This window comes from Bos indicus x Bos taurus, chromosome 5, assembly GCF_003369695.1.
Source record: "Bos indicus x Bos taurus breed Angus x Brahman F1 hybrid chromosome 5, Bos_hybrid_MaternalHap_v2.0, whole genome shotgun sequence".
NCBI lineage: Eukaryota > Metazoa > Chordata > Mammalia > Artiodactyla > Bovidae > Bos > Bos indicus x Bos taurus.
Genome location: NC_040080.1, coordinates 35,070,348 through 35,087,547, shown reverse-complemented (window position 1 = coordinate 35,087,547; position 17,200 = coordinate 35,070,348). Strand labels below are relative to the sequence as shown.

Genomic DNA, 17,200 nt, shown 5'->3' with positions numbered 1-17,200 from the left:
TGGAGCCCCACTCTTGAGTCTCTTTTTCACTGATGTTACGGTAGGGCATGGGCATTGATATTTTTCTTAAAAAAATAAATCCTCCCAGGTAAATCAGCTCAGTAGCTGATGCTGGGAACCATTGCTGTTTAAGTTGATGAAATTTTCAGGAAAAATGGTATGGTATGTTTCTCAGCCCTGACTACAGTTAGAATCTACTTGGATAACTTAAACAAACAAGCACAGTCCTGCTCCGTTCCTCTGGGATTTTAGAATGGTGTCCAGCTTCGTGTTTTTAAAAACTTCTGCAATTAAGTCCAATGTTTTTTCAGGATTGAGAATCTCTGATGCCAAGGGGGAAGTGTAGAGGCTCAAAGAAAAAAGCTCAATATCACCCAGATTCTCTTATTTTACTGGTGAAACTCTCCTCCTTTCAACTTTGCTCCTTCATGCTTCATAAAAACAGAAGCAAATTAAAACATGGTAGCCATGCCTTAATGGCTCCTACAAAGTACCAGGAATGGAGAGAGAAACTTGGGTTACCTCAACTGCCAGCAGTGTCTGTGGTAAAGGTCCTGGGGAAGTAAGAAAGATGGGGTACAATCTTGGTTGCACAGAGGCAGAGTACATGGAGAACCGAAATGTCAATCAGTATACAATGGGGTGGGCTTCCCAGGTTGCTAGCGGTAAAGAACCTGCCTATAAAGAACCCTTCCATCTAAAATAAAATCTCCCTGAACTCTGGAGACATGGGTTCAGTCTTTCAGGAAGATCCCCTGGAGGAGGGCATGACAGCTCACTCCAGTATCCTTGTCTGGAGAATCCCATGGACAGAGGAGCCTGATGGGTTACAGTCCATAGGGTCACTAAGAGTTGGACATGACTGGTGTGACAGCATGTGCACACACACACACAATGGGGTAATTGGTTCTCTCAGCCCCTCCCTTTCCCTACGCCAGCAGTCACAGAGCCTCTAAGATTTTCTGTCAGTTCACTTCCCCCGCATCCCTGTCACACTGACTCTGCTGTTTCCTGTTCCTACCAAGTGTGTTCCCACCTCAGGGCCTTTGCACTTGTTTCCTCTGCCTGAAATACTTTGCCCCTAAATCTCTATATGACCTACTGTCTTCATTCAAGTCTCTGCTCAAATGTCACCTCATCTGGGACGCCTTCCCTAACGCTTCCATCTAAAATAAGCATTCTCTTTCCCACTCTGTCCCTTTAAACTTTCCTTTTTTTCATAGCACTGATCACTTCTTGACATCTGTTTATCTCCTTATTCTTTTTTGTTTGCTTTTGTGATTGTGGTTGATTTTATTTTGTTTCTTTATAATTCTTTAGTCTTTTTCAAATATTTGACAAGTAACAGATACTGCATTTATAATGAGGAAAAAAAGTGCCATTTGTGAAGGAATTTTTAAAAAAGAGTAGAAGAACTCCACAAGGTAATTAGGCCAGCTCTGAGTTTTCCAGGTATTTGTTATCTATAATCATAATATGCTGCTGCTGCTGCTAAGTCGCTTCAGTCGTGTCTGACTCTGTGTGACCCCATAGACGGCAGCCCACCAGGCTCCCCCATCCCTGGGATTCTCCAGGCAAGAACACTGGAGTGGGTTGCCATTTCCTTCTCCAATGCATGAAAGTGAAAAGTGAAAGTGAAGTTGCTCAGTCATGTCCGACTCTTAGCGACCCCATGGACTGCAGCCTACCAGGCTCCTCCGTCCACGGGATTTTCCAGGCAAGAATACTGGAGTGGGGTGCCATTGCCTTCTCCGAATCATAATATGCCTGCCTTCTTTTTATTTATGTTAAAAATCTTTTTTTTTTAATTTAATTTAATTTTTTTAATACCAAAAACATTTTGTGTTTGAGTATAGCTGATTAACAATACTGTGATAATTTCAGGTGAATAGCGGGACTCAGTCATACATATACATGTATCCATTCTCCCCCAAACCCCTTCTGTCAAGGCTGGCACATCCCCCTGGCCCAAACCACTTATTCTTTATATTGTTTTTCCCCCTCACTAAGAGAAGAGGACTTGTTTCATTCCCTGAGTTTCTTTGTGCCTGGCACAATACAGGTACGTAGTAGCTCAAAAATTGTTAGGTTAATTTGGTGCTGAATTGGTTGAATGGACCTATGCTAGGGTTCTACTCTGAGCTAAGACCCCTGTGTCTGCCAGGGAGGTTCTTTTTCTGGTCATATTTGTGCAGCCAATAACAAAACTGAAGCTGAGACTGGAACAGGACAAGCTTTATTCAGTGGTGAAGTGGGAACCCTCACAAATCAACTTCAACCCCAGTCAGGCAGAGACACCAAATGTATAAGAGGATTGAAGTATAAGGGAGACAACTGGAAAGAGTGGGAGTTATAATATCCATGAGTTATCTGAGAACAGGAGTGTGGTTTGGACCTAGAACTGATGCAGCTCTGCTTTTCAGTTCCTATATGTGGCTTTTCCGGCTGTTGTCATGGCACTTGTCAGCTGTCATGGTGCTGGGGGGTGTGTCATTTAGCTACTGTATTACAACGATGTACAGTGAGGCCCAAGGTCTAGCGGAAGTCAGATCTTCTTCCATCTTGGTCCTGGTTAGTTCTAACCAGTTCTGCTTTTTATCCTCTTCGTAGCTTCCTCCTGAAACTTAGATAAGTTTCTATTGGTTTCTGTGTGACAGAGGGGCAGGGGTAACAACCTTGGAAACTGAATGAGTAACACTTGCCCACAGTGGCTACCACTTGTCCTTGACTGGCAGCGAGCGTGGCAGAGAAGGAAGACTGAACCCTTGCATCTTGGTATCTCCTGTGCTTGCTTAGTGCAGTGCCTGAGCCACTGTACTGGTACAGTGTTCACTGAGTGAATAAAAACGCAAAATACTAAGAATAATAAAGCAGATAAGGAAGAAACGAGTAAGGGAAGGAAAAGAAATCACCCTACAGTTGGATACGAGGCAAAGCCATAGTCTTGTTTTTAAAAGTTTCTATGCAGATTGTTGTTGAAATACTAACGGTAGTGTTAGTTGCCCAGTCTTGTCCAATTCTTTGCAACCTGATGGACTGTAGCCCACCAAGCTCCTCTATTCATGGAATTCTCTAGGCAAGACTACTGGAGTGGGTAGCCATTCCCTTCTCCAGGGGATCATTCCAACCAGGAATCAACCTTGGTCTCCTGCATTGCAAGTTGTTGGAATAAAGTTGTATATATTCCATTGCCTGTTGGTTTCATGGCAGGTAGGGTTACTGGAAAACCTAGAAATCCCAAAAGGTAGAAAGACCCTGTGTGATTGGGTTCTTGTTGATTAACTAATGATAGAATTGACTACCTAATATTAGAAATAGCAGATGGGAAGTCAAACTTCATTTTACTTTTTTTAAAAAAATTAAATTGCTTTATTAAAACCATAGAATTTAGAATTTAGTCATTTTACTTTTGAAGAACCATGCAAATCATTGGTTTTGTCTTTGGGAAAAAAAAAAAGCCAATGTCTGTTGCCTTGGAAGTATTTAAGATGTATCCTGAATACATGGATTAAAAACTCACCCCTTCTACTCACAATGTCTCCACCCCATTTTCATCTACTTTCATCTTTCTGTTTTTGTTGTGTATCTTACTACTTTCCCCTGTTATTAAGAAACTTATGTTAATGGTGTTAATAAGTGAAAATTTGCATTGAGTTTGTCTTCTTGTATTGCTATAGTTCCAGACTTTTCTTAGCCCAGGATCCCCCAAGCCACTGAAGAAAAACTAACCAAAGCGAAAGCACAAGGGCTTCATTGTACAAGAATACTGTGAAACCATTCATGTAATAAAAAGTGTATGTTAGGATTTCACTCACTTTAAATCCTGGCCATCTTCTGGGAATGAGTCTGTCATTCATTATCGAGTGCAGCTGAAATCAACCAAATGTTATTTTCAGTATCTAAGAAAACCTTTACTGTTGTGTGTGCCTGGCACCATGCTGGGGCTGGACATTTAACTGCAAGTACTCTAGCTAGAGTTCTTATCCAAACAGTCTCAATGGACTGGCAAACTTCTTTTTTTTTTTTTAATTTCTTTTTAATTGAAGGATGATTGGTTTACGTATTGGTTTGATTTCTGCCACACATCAACATGAATTAGCCATGGTGTACATATGTTGGAGTGGTAAAGAATCTGCCTGCTATACAGGAGACACGGGTTCGATCCCTGGGTCAGGAAGATCCCCTGGAGGAGGGCATGGCAACCCACTCCAGTATTCTTGCCTGGAGAATCCCACGGACAGAGGAGCCTGGCAGGCTACAGTCCACGGAGTCGCAAAAGTCAGACAAGACTTAGCAACCAAACCACCACCACCGCAGGTGATAACTGAAGCTGTGGAAGTACATGAGACTGCTTGGTGGGCTACAGTCCATAGGGTCGCAAAGAGTCGAACTCACTGAAGCGATTTAGCACGCACACATGTTGTCCTTTATGCTTCATTGTAATGGAAGCTTTCTGGTTGTTTTAAAATAAATAACATTTTGGACCTAAATATTACTCTAAAATTAACTGATTATTATTCATAATATATCAAACCACAAAGGTGGCTGTAAAGCAGTGAATTAACCAGATATAACTAGGTCATTCAAAAAATAATGATAAGAGGTGATGATACAAAGTGAAGTTCTGAAGTTCTGTACTTGCTTTGTGGGGGTGGGGAAATGACTGCTTTGTGTATTGAAACAAATGAAGTCTGACCTTCCTAACAGCCTGATCACAGCCTGAACTTGTCCTTGGTTCGTTTTGTGTTTGAGTAGTCTGAGTGCGCCTTCCCCTGTGGTTTGAGTCAGCTGTTCTACAGTTATTGTAAAGTTAGTGATGCTATTGTGTGTGATCCGGATACGTATGTGGTGGTCATTAATGGGCAAGCCGGCTGTGGAGAGCTGGTGCAATGGGGCTGTGTGAAGTTGTTTCCTATTACTCTTATTTATCTTTCTTTGAATAAGGGGTCCTTTGTTCACTGTTTCCTCAACACAGAATAGAGGATTTATATCTTAGTGTTCAATCTCTACTTCTGTTTTCAACGAGGAAAACATTTGCTTCACTCTGCTGCCTGTCTCCTACCATGTACCCAGAGGGTTTTGGAAGCTGCTGCCAAGAATTCTTTGGGGGAGCCGGAGTATAACCATCCCAAGAGATTCAGTTCTTAGTGACATTCTTTTTAGTTTAATAAGTCATTGTGAGTGCTGCTGTTTTGATTCTAAGACCCGCCTTTCTTCTTTCCCGAATGTGCTACACGGGTCTAATGATGGAAATGAAGAGATATGTTCTTCTTTTAGCATGATTTGACCCCATCTATTATTTCGTCCCAGTTTCTAAACGTCACTGGAAAATTTTAGTTCTGATATTTGTTTGGTAGTATACGTTACAAAGAATTGTTTGGGTTTTTTTTTTTGGTTTTTTGGTTGCACCTTGCAGCTTCTGAGATCTTAGCTCCCAACCTAACCTCTGGACTGCCAGGGAATTCCCTACATTGCAGAGATATGAAACAACAGATTTTGAATGGAGGCATGGTTTTGCTTGGCTCACCCAGTGTTGTTAAGTTTCTAAGTTAGTTGCCAACATTTAAAAGTTAAATGATTTCACTTTTTAATGGCCAGTGACTTAAATTCTGTCTTTTTACTCTCTGCTTCCTCTAGCTCAGAGAAGGCAATCGCACCCCACTCCAGTACTCTTGCCTGGAAAATCCCATGGACGGAGGAGCCTGGTAGGCTGCAGTCCATGGGGTCGCTAAGAGTCAAACACGACTGAGCGACTTCACTTTCACTTTTCACTTTCATGCATTGGAGAAGGAAATGGCAACCCACTCCAGTGTTTTTGCCTGGAGAATCCCAGGGACGGGGGAGCCTGGTAGGCTGCCATCTATGGGGTCTCGTGGAGTCGGACACAACTGGAGCGACTTAGCAGCAGCAGCAGCAGCTCCTCTAGCTAGAGGATGTTCAGTTACTTTTCTTTAATGGTGCTGACTTTCTTCCCCAGGCTGAAGATCTAATAATCACACGAGCCACCGTTTTAAAGGAAAAACCAGACTCCAGTACTCTGGTTTTTGGAACGGTTTTTACAGATCACATGTTAACAGTGGAGTGGTCCTTGGAGCTTGGATGGGAGAAACCACGCATCAAACCTCTTCAAAACCTCTCACTGCATCCGGGTTCATCGGCTTTCCACTATGCTGTGGAAGTAAGTACTTGGAAATTAATGATGGTGACATATTGGTTTTCACTGTGGTTACTAAGTAGCTTCCCCTGCTCAAAGAGCTCTAAGGCAGCATGGTCTTTACCGTATTAACTAGAGGCAATCATAAGTGTCTATATAAACAGTTGGATTGAAGGTGAGTCTTAACTAATTTTTCAGAGTATCTTGAATTTTTAAAATGTCAATTGAAAAATCATGTAGGTGGTAAGCACACTCTAGGGTGTAGAGAATAGAAATATAATGTTTTGCACATGAAACTTGTAACATTGGCTTACAGTATTATCAGAAAATTATTTGGAGCAAATGGGAAGGACAGTTTGCCAGAAAATTAGCAATCAAAAAGCCTGTACTGTTAATATCTCACTAAGTCACTGCTCTTAGATCTTCTAATGATTGACAATGGATCATTAGGTACAGTATTATATTTATATTTTAATGCTAACTGCATGGTTTTATGACAGCAGTAACTTGTTATGCATGTTAAGGGACATTTAATCAAATGTCAGCCTTCAAGCATGAATGGAATAATTATAAGCATTAAATATTAAATAGAAGATGCTTTTTGTGGTCCTTAAGATACACACTTAGCCAAATATACAATATATTCCCTGTTCCCTGGTGGCTCAGTGGTAAAGAATCTGCCTGCAATACAGGAGACCCAGGTTCAATCTCTGGGTAGGGAAGATCCCCTTGAGAAGGAAATGGCAACCCACTCCAGTATTCTTATCTGGGAAATCCCATGTACAGAGAAGCGTTGCAGACTGCTGTCACTCATTTTTAATGCATTGGATATCTTTCCTAGAATATTGGAATTCAAGAATCAAGCAGTGGTCTATTATTTAAGGGGCTGAAAGATGGAAATAGTAAATATTCATATTGATATTGATAAAATAACTACATTTGTTTATTGAAATCCTGCAATATGCCCTCTACTGGGTACCTTATATAGGTCAGCTCTTCTAATTGTTTTAAGTGAGAAAAATGTAATCATTCAGATTCTGGAGTTAAACATCCTAGGTTCAGATCCTGTCTAGAGTCATATTATTTTGACCCACAAATTAACATGCATATAGTCTCCTTGGACATCTTTCTCCTCCACTAATTAGCCCCATTTTTTTTGTTTGTTTTTAGAGCTAAAACTACATGTGGTTTTGTTTCAAATGTATTTTTTGATAAAAAAGTGAAAAGTGAAAGTGAAAGTTGCTCAGTTGTGTCTGACTCTTTGCAACCCCATGGACTATACAGTGAGTTCTCCAGGCCAGAACACTGGAGTGAGTAGCCTTCCCCTTCTCCAAGGGATCTTCCCAACCCAGGAATCGAACCCAGGTCTTCCGCATTGCAGGCAGATTCTTTACCAGTTGAGCCACAAGGGAAGCCCAAGAATACTGGAGAGGGTAGCCTATCTCTTCTCCAGTAGATCTTCCCGACCATAAATAGTGACATATTCACATAGTGAAGGAGAGAAATGGAAGTGTGAGTAGGGAACCTAGATGAAAGAAAATGAAATTTTACAACATGTACTTCATTTTCAGGTTAAGATAAATATTTAGTGAGATAAAGCATAATTTGAAAAAGTGGACAACATACTATTTAATGAATGCTTATAAAGGAATGCCCAAATAGCTACCATCCAGGCAAAGAAATGGCCAGCTTGAAGCATCCCAGAAGCCTTCTTTGTGCCCCTTCTATGTCGTAAATCCTGTATTTTCTGGCACTTGTTATTCTTTTATGATGATTTTTTTTTGCTTTTCACTTTGGGTTATATGTACCTCTAACACTACAGTTTTGCCTCTTTTTGAACTTCGTGTAAGTGTAATTATATAAACATATATATTGCGTGTGTGTGCACGTGCACACGTATCTATTATTTGAGCTCAATATTATGTGAGATCTATCCATCCAGGACCAATCCTAACGTCCGTGGGGTCTGGGACAAAAGTAAAAACAGAGACATCCCATAGTCCACCCTCTCTGTTTCTTTCAATCCTGACTCATCCTATACCACAAGGGGCCTTTTGCACATGCACGTAGATGCCCATCCCACCTGCAAACAGATGACACTTGGCCATCCCTTGGACTTTGACGCAAGCACCCTAGTGATCCTGTCTGTTCTTAAGAGACCAGGAGGCCGGTTCAGACCCTGAAAATAGGATCAGGGCCATTTGGGCAGGGAATCCCTAGCACTGAGTATTTGGAGTCTGTCTAGAAAAGGGTCCAGTCAACTGCTTGCTCCAAGGAGGTCACAGCTGGGGGAAGATAGAGGTGAGAGGCCCTCGAAAGTGTGAAACTCAGGGCGGAGAGCTGTGTTATCTGAGCCTCAGGGCGGTAGCTACCACATCGTGTGCTCCTTATAGCGGTAGTGTTATGTTATGTGAATATATTCAGTCGCTGTTGACTTGGCACTTGTTCAGTTTCCTTCTGTGAACATTCTTGTACATAGTGTGCTGGTGTACTTGTTTACATGATTTTTTAAGTCAGCAGTTCTCGAAGCATGGTCCATAGACCCCCTAGGCTGCCCTTTGAAGAGATTGCCTAAGGTAATCTTCACAGTAATACCAAGGTATTATTTTTCTTCCTCATTGTGTTGCCATTTGTACCAGATAACGCTTTGCCACCCAACCTGTGTTAGTCATTGTATTGTTTATTGCCGTGCATTACAGTATAAAAAGAACGTCAGCTTTACTTAATGTTCTCAATGAAGCGTAATAATGATTGAGTCTATTAAATCTTGACTCTTACATAAACATTTTATTCTGTGTGAGAAAACATCCATTTCACATGAAGCACTCTGTAGAACTGAAGTGCTGTGGTTGCCTCAAGGAAAAGCAACCGCATAATTGTTTTTGTGTGGTGAACTCAACTCGCTACTTTTTTCTACCTGGCGCCATTGTTCCTTGAAAGAACAAAGTTGTTCAAACTTGTGTGTGTGTTTTTGAAAAATGAATGAAATAAGCCTGTCACTTCAAGTAAAACAATGGACTGTATTTATTGGCAGTGATAAAATTCTAGCTCTCAAGTGAAAATTGGAATTTTTGGAACATTTGTCTCCCCCACCCTTTCCTCCTATTAAAGAGGTCTTATTTTGTATTATATTGGTGGTTACCAATGTTTTAATGATGTTGGTAGTTTTAAAAGGAGTTACCCTTTGAAAGATCTGTATAACTCAGGCAACCAGTATTTTTCCAAGTGAGTGTTCCATGATATTACAAATTTATGTGTGAGTAAAGATTCATTCAAAGTGCAGGATTTCCCTGGTAGCCCAGGGGTTAAGACTCCATGCTTCCACTGTACTGGGCACAGGTTTGATCCCTGGTCAATGAACTGAATCCTGCTTGCTACAGCTATAAAATTAAACAAACAAACAAACAAAACCCCCAAATCCCTGAAGTACATTAAAAAAAAAATTCTTCCAAATACAAGATAGGATTTTTGATGTGTCAGTTTGGCTATTGTAAACTGAGGTCCCTAGAATTCCATTTTTCGTTTCCCTTTGGTTTTGGACTGCAAGGACATTCTCGTGTGAACCTTGGAGGACTTTGGGAGGCAGTGGTCATTTTGTGGTGTGCACACGCCTTCTTCTAGTCATTCAATCCCACACTAATCTGGGTGCCGTTTGAAGGACTTTTGCAGATGTGGTTAAAGTCCCTGATTGGTTGATTTGAAGTTATCCAGAAGGAGATTACTGTGGGTGAGCCTGACCTCAGGACATCCGTGTAGGTCTGGCTGCTCACATGCACTCACTCTCTTGCCCTGTCTCTCCCTTCCTGAGTCAGTTGGGGATGGGCTGCAGCTCACATCTCCTGGTCCAGCCTGCTTGTGACCTTCTGTTTCTCGGTGCTTATCCTACAGATTTTGGACTTTGCTTAGCCAGCCTCCACAGATGCTTTGGGCAATTTCTTCTAATAAATCTGTAAATGTTATATATATTTCTCCTGGTTCTGTTTCTTCTCAGTTGAACCCTGACGGAGACCATTGGATTTTAAGAAATTAACAGAGTATAAAAACCTCATTGATGGGGTTTCAGATTCTGCGGTACAGCTAAGCTGTAGGGGACCAGCAGTTGTCAAGTTTTAGAGGAGTCTCAGAGATTAATACCCACGATTATCTGAAAAAGTTATTACAAGTACTTTCTTCCTCGACCATATATGAGACTGGATTTTCTTTGTGTACTTCAGCCAAAATTTCTTATTGCAAGAGACTGAATGCAGAAGCAGATGTGAGAATCCAGTTGTCTTTTGTTAAGCCAAATGTTAAAGATTTGCAACAATGTAAAACAGGGCCACATTTAATATTAATCCTCTTGGAAAATATAGATAATGTGAATGAAAGTATTTTAATGTCATAGTCTATTAATAAATACAATTTCTCACTATGGTTAAGGTAAATATTGATAGAATACTTTTTAAATAAAAGCTCTTTGACACCTTTATAATTTTTAAGAGTGTGAAGGCACCTGACACCAGAAAACTTTGAGAAATCCTACTTGAGGGTATATCTAGGAATGTGCTGCTGGTATTGAACTTATCTTCAATTTTATGAGAAAGGGGAAACTTTTCCATGGTGATTTTACCAGTTTTTATACCCACTAGCCATGAATTAGCAAATACATTCAATCACAACTCATCAACTTTGCCAGTTCTTATAGCCTGACTTTAAATTTTTAGCTTATTAATAAAATGGCATGTTATTGTGATATTAATTGCCACTTCTGAAGAGGTTGAACACATTTTCAAATGTTTGTCAATTGGATTTCATTTTCTTTGAGGTGCCTGCTTGTTTCCATCTTTTGCTTACTCTATTGTGGTGTCTTTGATTTGTAGAAGTACTTTATATATTTTGAATATAAGTCTTATGTCATTTATATGTGTTTTAAATATCTTCTTCCACACTTTGACTTTTTATTCTCCCCATAAGTTTTTGATGACAAATAAATTTCACTTTTGGGGGCAGTGCCTATGCCACACATTTGTGGATTATTAGTTTCCCGATCAGGGATTGAACCCAGGCCAAGGCAGTGAAACCCCAGAATTCTAACCACTAGGCCATCAGGGAACTCCACATTTCAATTTTTAAAAGTTGAATTTATCAGTCTTTGCTTTAGGTTTGGTTTTGTGTCTTGTTTAAAGAGTCTTTTTCTACTCCTAGATAATGAAGACATCTTCCTGTGTTACTGATTTTGTCCGTCACAGTTAGGTCTTTAATTTCAGAAGTTGATTTTTGTATGAAGTAGGGGTCCAGTTTTTCTTTTTGTTTGTCTGTTTTATTTTCCTACAGATACCCAATTGTCCCAGCACCATTAGAGAAGGCTTTTTTCCTTCTGATACATCATAGCATATCTTAGCACATACGTGAGGTTCTGCTTCTAGATCTCTATTTGCCTTCCATTGTCTTGTCTATCTGGATCTCTCTTTTGTTGCATTGTTTTGCTTCTCCGTCTGGCAAAAGCCACACTGTCTTTATCTCCAAATCACTATAAGGAGTCTTTTTTTTTTTTTCTTTTAATAAGGAGTCTTGCTGTCTACTAGAACAAGTCCTTCTGTTCCACTCTTCAAGAGTGCCTTGGATATTTCTTGTTCTTTTGCTTTTTCTTATAGCTTAGTTTATCATGTCAGTCAAACTTTTGTGATTCAGTTTGTTGCAAGAAAAATAAATGCCCTGACATGATTTTCATTTGGATTGCATTACATTTTATTAGCCAATTGTGGGAGAATCGGCATCTTTATATTTTATTTTTTTCATCCTAAAGCATTTTATTTTTTTAAACTTTTAATTTTGATTAGAGTATAGTCGATTACCAATATTGAGATAGTTTCAAGTGGGCTGCTGAGGACTCAGCCGTGTAATGCATGTATCCATTCTCCCTCAAACTCTCCTCCCATTCAGGTTGCCACATAACACTGAGCGGAGTTCCCTGCACTCTTCATTAGTGCAGTTTTTATAATAGTGAATCTTTCAATCTATGAATATGAAATTGCTTTCTGCTTCAGTTAGGTTTTTAATGACTTGGTAAGTTTTGTATTTTCCTTATGTCTTTCACTTATGTTAGATTTTCCCCACCTAAGAATTGGTTTTAATTCTACCTTAAATAGTGTTTTTATTTTCTGCTGCTGTTACATGGGAATATAGTTTCTTATCTGGTTACCTTGCCTAAATAGATAATTTCAAAAGATTATGTCAGTTTTTCTGGATTTTCTACATTCACTCTTTTCTGTGTCTCAAGATCTATGACAGTTTTTTCTTCTCCTAACTTTATACTTCTATTTCAGGGCTTCTCAGGTGGTGCTAGTGGTAAAGAACCCTCCTGCCAATGCAGGAGACATAAGAGATGAGGGTTTGATCCCTGGGTCGGAAAGATCCCCTGAAGTTATTTCATGACCCTTGCTTTATTTTATTGGTAGTGCAAGCAAGGCAAGCAAGCAATCACTCAGTCGTGTCCGACTCTTTGTGATCCAATGGACTGTAGTCTACCAGGCTTCTCTGTCCATAGGATTTTCCAGGCAAGAGTACTGGAGTGGGTTGCTATTTCCTTCTCCAGGGAATCTTCCTGACCCAGGGATCAAACCCAGGTCTTCTGCATTGCAGGCAGATGCTTTACCCTCTGAGCCACCAGGGAAGCCCAGTATTGGTAGTGCAGTATTGATTTAAAGTATTCGTAGTTACAGCAGGTAATGTGTGATGTCCTCCATCTGAAAGAAAAGCTTTAAATTTGATCACTTTAATAGATAAACAACAAGGACCTACTATATAACGCAAACTATATTCAATATCTTATAATAACCTATAATGGAAAAGAGTCTGAAAAAGGATATATATATATATAAACTGAATCACTTTGCTGCATACCTAATGCTGAAACTAATGCATTGTAAATCAACTATACTTTTTAAAAAATTGCCACTTTAAATATAATATTTGTTGCAAATTTATTGAAGAAAGCCTTTATCACTTAAGGAAGATTCTATTTTTCCTTAGTTATTGAGGAAACTTTTTTTAAAAATCATAAATGAATGTTCGGTTTTATCAGATGCATTTATTACATCAGTGGGATGATATATAGTTTTTTTCACATAAACTATTAATATAGTGAATTTCATATGTTTCCTAATGTTAAACCATTGACTATTCTTGGGATAAATCCAGCTTAGACTGTTGTCCTTTGTATATTTTGCATCTTCATTATTCAATGACATTATCATATAATCTTTATGTAAATTTGAATCTATATCAAATGTGTATAATTTTTAAACTGAAATAAATTGAGCCTTATAAAGTTACTTACCTTCTTTATTTCCAGCAGTGCTTCTTGTTTGAAAGTTTGTTTTGTTACATATTTAGCAATATAACCTCACTGGCTTCATTTTTAAAAGTGTTTATATGACATTGCTCTTTATGCTTTTTTGTTTCAGATGTTATCACCTGAATTAATCTAACAACCATATCTTTTAACCAAAGCTCTAGTCTTATTACAGTTAATAAATTAACCACATATTTGCACTTCAGCAAAACATCTCACATTGTGCTTTTTAATTGTGCTCCAGAATTTGTATTTCTTTTCTCTTGTAAGCTTTGAGGCTATAAGCATCTGAAGGCCCTATTTTTCATTCTTATTCAGCTTAGCATATTTTCTATTTCCATTCTTTTTCTTCTTTAACTCACATTTTAATATTAAGTAATGGATTTCTTTTTTTCAAAATGTGTATATCTTTTTTTTTTCCTTCAAAATGTGTATATCTTATGGTTATATTTTTGCTTTTGATACCTAGCTTATCTTCAGTTCACTTCAGTTCAGTCGCTCAGTTGTGTCTGACTCTTTGTGACCCCATGAATCGCAGCACACCAGGAGTTCACTCAGACTCACATCCATGGAGTCAGTGATGCCATCCAGCCATCTCATCCTCTGTCGTCCCCTTCTCCTCCTGCCCCCAATCCCTCCCAGCATCACAGTCTTTTCCAGTGAGTCAACTCTTCGCATGAGGTGGCCAAGGTACTGGAGTTTCCGCTTTAGCATCATTCCTTCCAAAGAAATCCCAGGTCTGATCTCCTTCAGAATGGACTGGTTGGATCTCCTTGCAGTCCAAGGGACTCTTGCAGTCCAACACCACAGTTCCAAAGCATCAATTCTTTGGCACTCAGCCTTCTTCACAGTCCAACTCTCACATCCATACATGACCACTGGAAAACCATAGCCTTGACTGGACGAACCTTTGTTGGCAAAGTAATGTCTTTGCTTTTAAATATGCTATCTAGGTTAGTCATAACTTTCCTTCCAAGGAGTAAGCGTCTAATTTCATGGCTGCAGTCAGCATCTGCAGTGATTTTGGAGCCCCCAAAAATAAAGTCTGACACTGTTTCCACTGTTTCCCCATCTATTTCCCATGAACTGATGGGACCAGATGCCATGATCTTCGTTTTCTGAATGTTGAGTTTTAAGCCAACTTTTTCACTCTCCTCTTTCACCTTCATCAAGAGGCTTTTTAGTTCCTCTTCACTTTCTGCCATAAGGGTGGTGTCATCTGCATATCTGAGGTTATTGATAGTTCTCCCGGCAATCTTGATTCCCGCTTGTGCTTCTTCCAGCACAGCATTTCTCATGATGTACTCTGCATATAAGTTAAATAAGCAGGGTGACAATATACAGCCTTGACGTACTCCTTTTCCTATTTGGAACCAGTCTGTTGTTCCATGTCCAGTTCTAATTGTTGCTTCCTGATGTGCATACAGGTTTCTCAAGAGGCAGGTCAGGTGGTCTGGTATTCCTGTCTCTTTCAGAATTTTCCACAGTTTATTGTGATCCACACAGTCAAAGGCTTTGGCATAGTCAATAAAGCAGAAATAGATATTTTTCTGGAACTCTCTTGCTTTTTCGATGATCCAGAGGATGTTGGCAATTTGGTCTCTGGTTCCTCTGCCTTTTCTAAAACCAGCTTGAACAACTGGAAGTTCACGGTTCACATATTGCTGAAGCCTGGCTTGGAGAATTTTGAGCATTACTTTACTAGCATGTGAGATGAGTGCAATTGTGCGGTAGTTTGAGCATTCCTTGACATTGCCTTTCTTTGGGATTTGAATGAAAACTGACCTTTTCCAGTCCTGTGGCCACTGCTGAGTTTTCCAAATTTGCTGGCATATTGAGTGCAGCACTTTCACAGCATCATCTTTCAGGATTTGAAATAGCTTATCTTAAACATGTGAAAAGAACATGCCTTCTGCAGGTGGTACGTGCAGGGCTCTGTGTCCACTAGATTAGTTTTTTCCTATTGTTCAAATCATCCATATCTTTTCTTTGTTTTAATCAATCACTTAGCGAACCTGTGGTAGAAATTTCCCTTTTTTAAAAAAATTTTTATTGAAGTATAGTTGATTTACAATGTGGTGTTAGCTTTTGGTTTAAAACAACATGATTCAGCTATACATATACATACATTCATTCTTTTTAGATTCTTTTCTCAAATAGTTTATCACACAAAAAAATTCCCATTTAATGTTCGATTTTTCCTCTTTTCTATATATTTATCATTATGCACTAACTTCAATGTCTTTTCATATCCCTCCTCAGCATTTTGTTTGTGGCCTCACCCTAAGAAGGTGGTGTTGCCCTAACCAGAGTCTTGAACTGCTTGGTTTCTGTGATTTGGGAGGCTGAACCACCTCCACTCACATAGATATGCACTCTCCAGAGTTCATGGGAGCCAGATAAAGTGAAAAGATACATGGGTGTTTTGGAGTGGATTGGGGGCAGTACCATGGGGTCTTTGATTCCATTTCTGTTTTGTAGGTAGTCAGTCCACATTGTGTAGACGTGTTTTCTTACAGCTTCCACTGATGTGTTATTTAACCATCCAGCTCCTGTAGTACAGAGCATAACTCTGAATTCCCTCCAGATCTTGGTGATAAAGGGACTTCTTTTTATCCCAGTGACTAACACCAGTCTGTCTGGCTTTTCTAGATTTCGGGTCTGTGTCAATGGCTTTACATGGTGAAGGTGATGAAGAGGCATAGAAAAGTCAGGCTTCAGAGCATGGGGATTGTTTTCATTTATTTACCTTCTAACATTTATTTTTATTTTATCTTCAGTTATTTGAAGGGTTGAAGGCATTTCGAGGAGTAGATAATAAAATTCGTCTGTTTCGGCCAAACCTCAACATGGATAGGATGTACCGATCTGCTATGAGGGCCACTTTGCCGGTATGTAAATTAGGAATTTCTCTTGTAATGGGTCACTGAATTCCACCAAATGAAACATTGCTGAGTATTTAGATCAGTATTTACTATAAACCATATGAGCACTGAAGTTATTTCTGGGCTGTTTTTTAATCAGTGAGGTAAAAATGCAAGAAGTAACCATCTGGCAATTCCACAATCTATTTCTTTATGAGTGTCTGTGGGGATTTAATGTGTATGTGGGAGATAATAGGAAAAGGAAGAAACATATGCCTCAAACTGAAATAATAAAATTTAAAGACTATATGAAATTGTAGTATGAAATATGGTGTACTGCACAGATAATTAGGGAGTGTTTTCCTTAATGGCTTAAGATGGTACTAAGTATACAGTGATTCAATTAGTTGTTTTGATATTTTACCCCAAGTTTTATTAACTTTTTTTTTTTTAAAGGATGTAAAAATGTTTTTTCATAGCCACTGGCTCCTGACTATACCATTGTTTGTTATGGAGCAAAATTCATTCTGAGGTGGGTTGAAAGACCCTAAGGTGCATGCCTAGGTAGGAGGTGACTTAGATTACTTTCATTCCCTGAGACTTGAACAGGCTGCCTTTCTAAACTGAAAGAAGTCTTTTCTCCATTGCGATATTTCATTTGTCCCTGACTTTCACCTGAAGGTCTTCAGTTGAAGAAACCCAAGTGATGACTCTTTTTTTAACCAGGCTCTTCCTTCTTCTTCCTTTTTATTTTATTTTGGCTGTGCGGATTCTTCGTTGTGGCATGCAGGCTTAGTTGCCCCACGGCATGTGGGATCTTAGTACCCCACCAGGGATTGAACCCACGTC

At 39.4% G+C, this 17,200-nt stretch overlaps 1 protein-coding gene across 5 annotated transcripts in view; it reads left to right on the top strand.

Moving 5' to 3' along the window:
* Nucleotides 1-17,200, top strand: part of BCAT1 (branched chain amino acid transaminase 1) — a 119,005-nt gene that overhangs the window by 47,924 nt on the left and 53,881 nt on the right. For all 5 annotated transcript variants that reach the window (XM_027541552.1, XM_027541549.1, XM_027541551.1 and 2 more), the window contains exons 3-4: nt 5,978-6,178; nt 16,268-16,378. In XM_027541552.1, the coding sequence (XP_027397353.1) occupies nt 5,978-6,178; nt 16,268-16,378 (312 nt within the window). The remainder of the gene's footprint in view (nt 1-5,977; nt 6,179-16,267; nt 16,379-17,200) is intronic.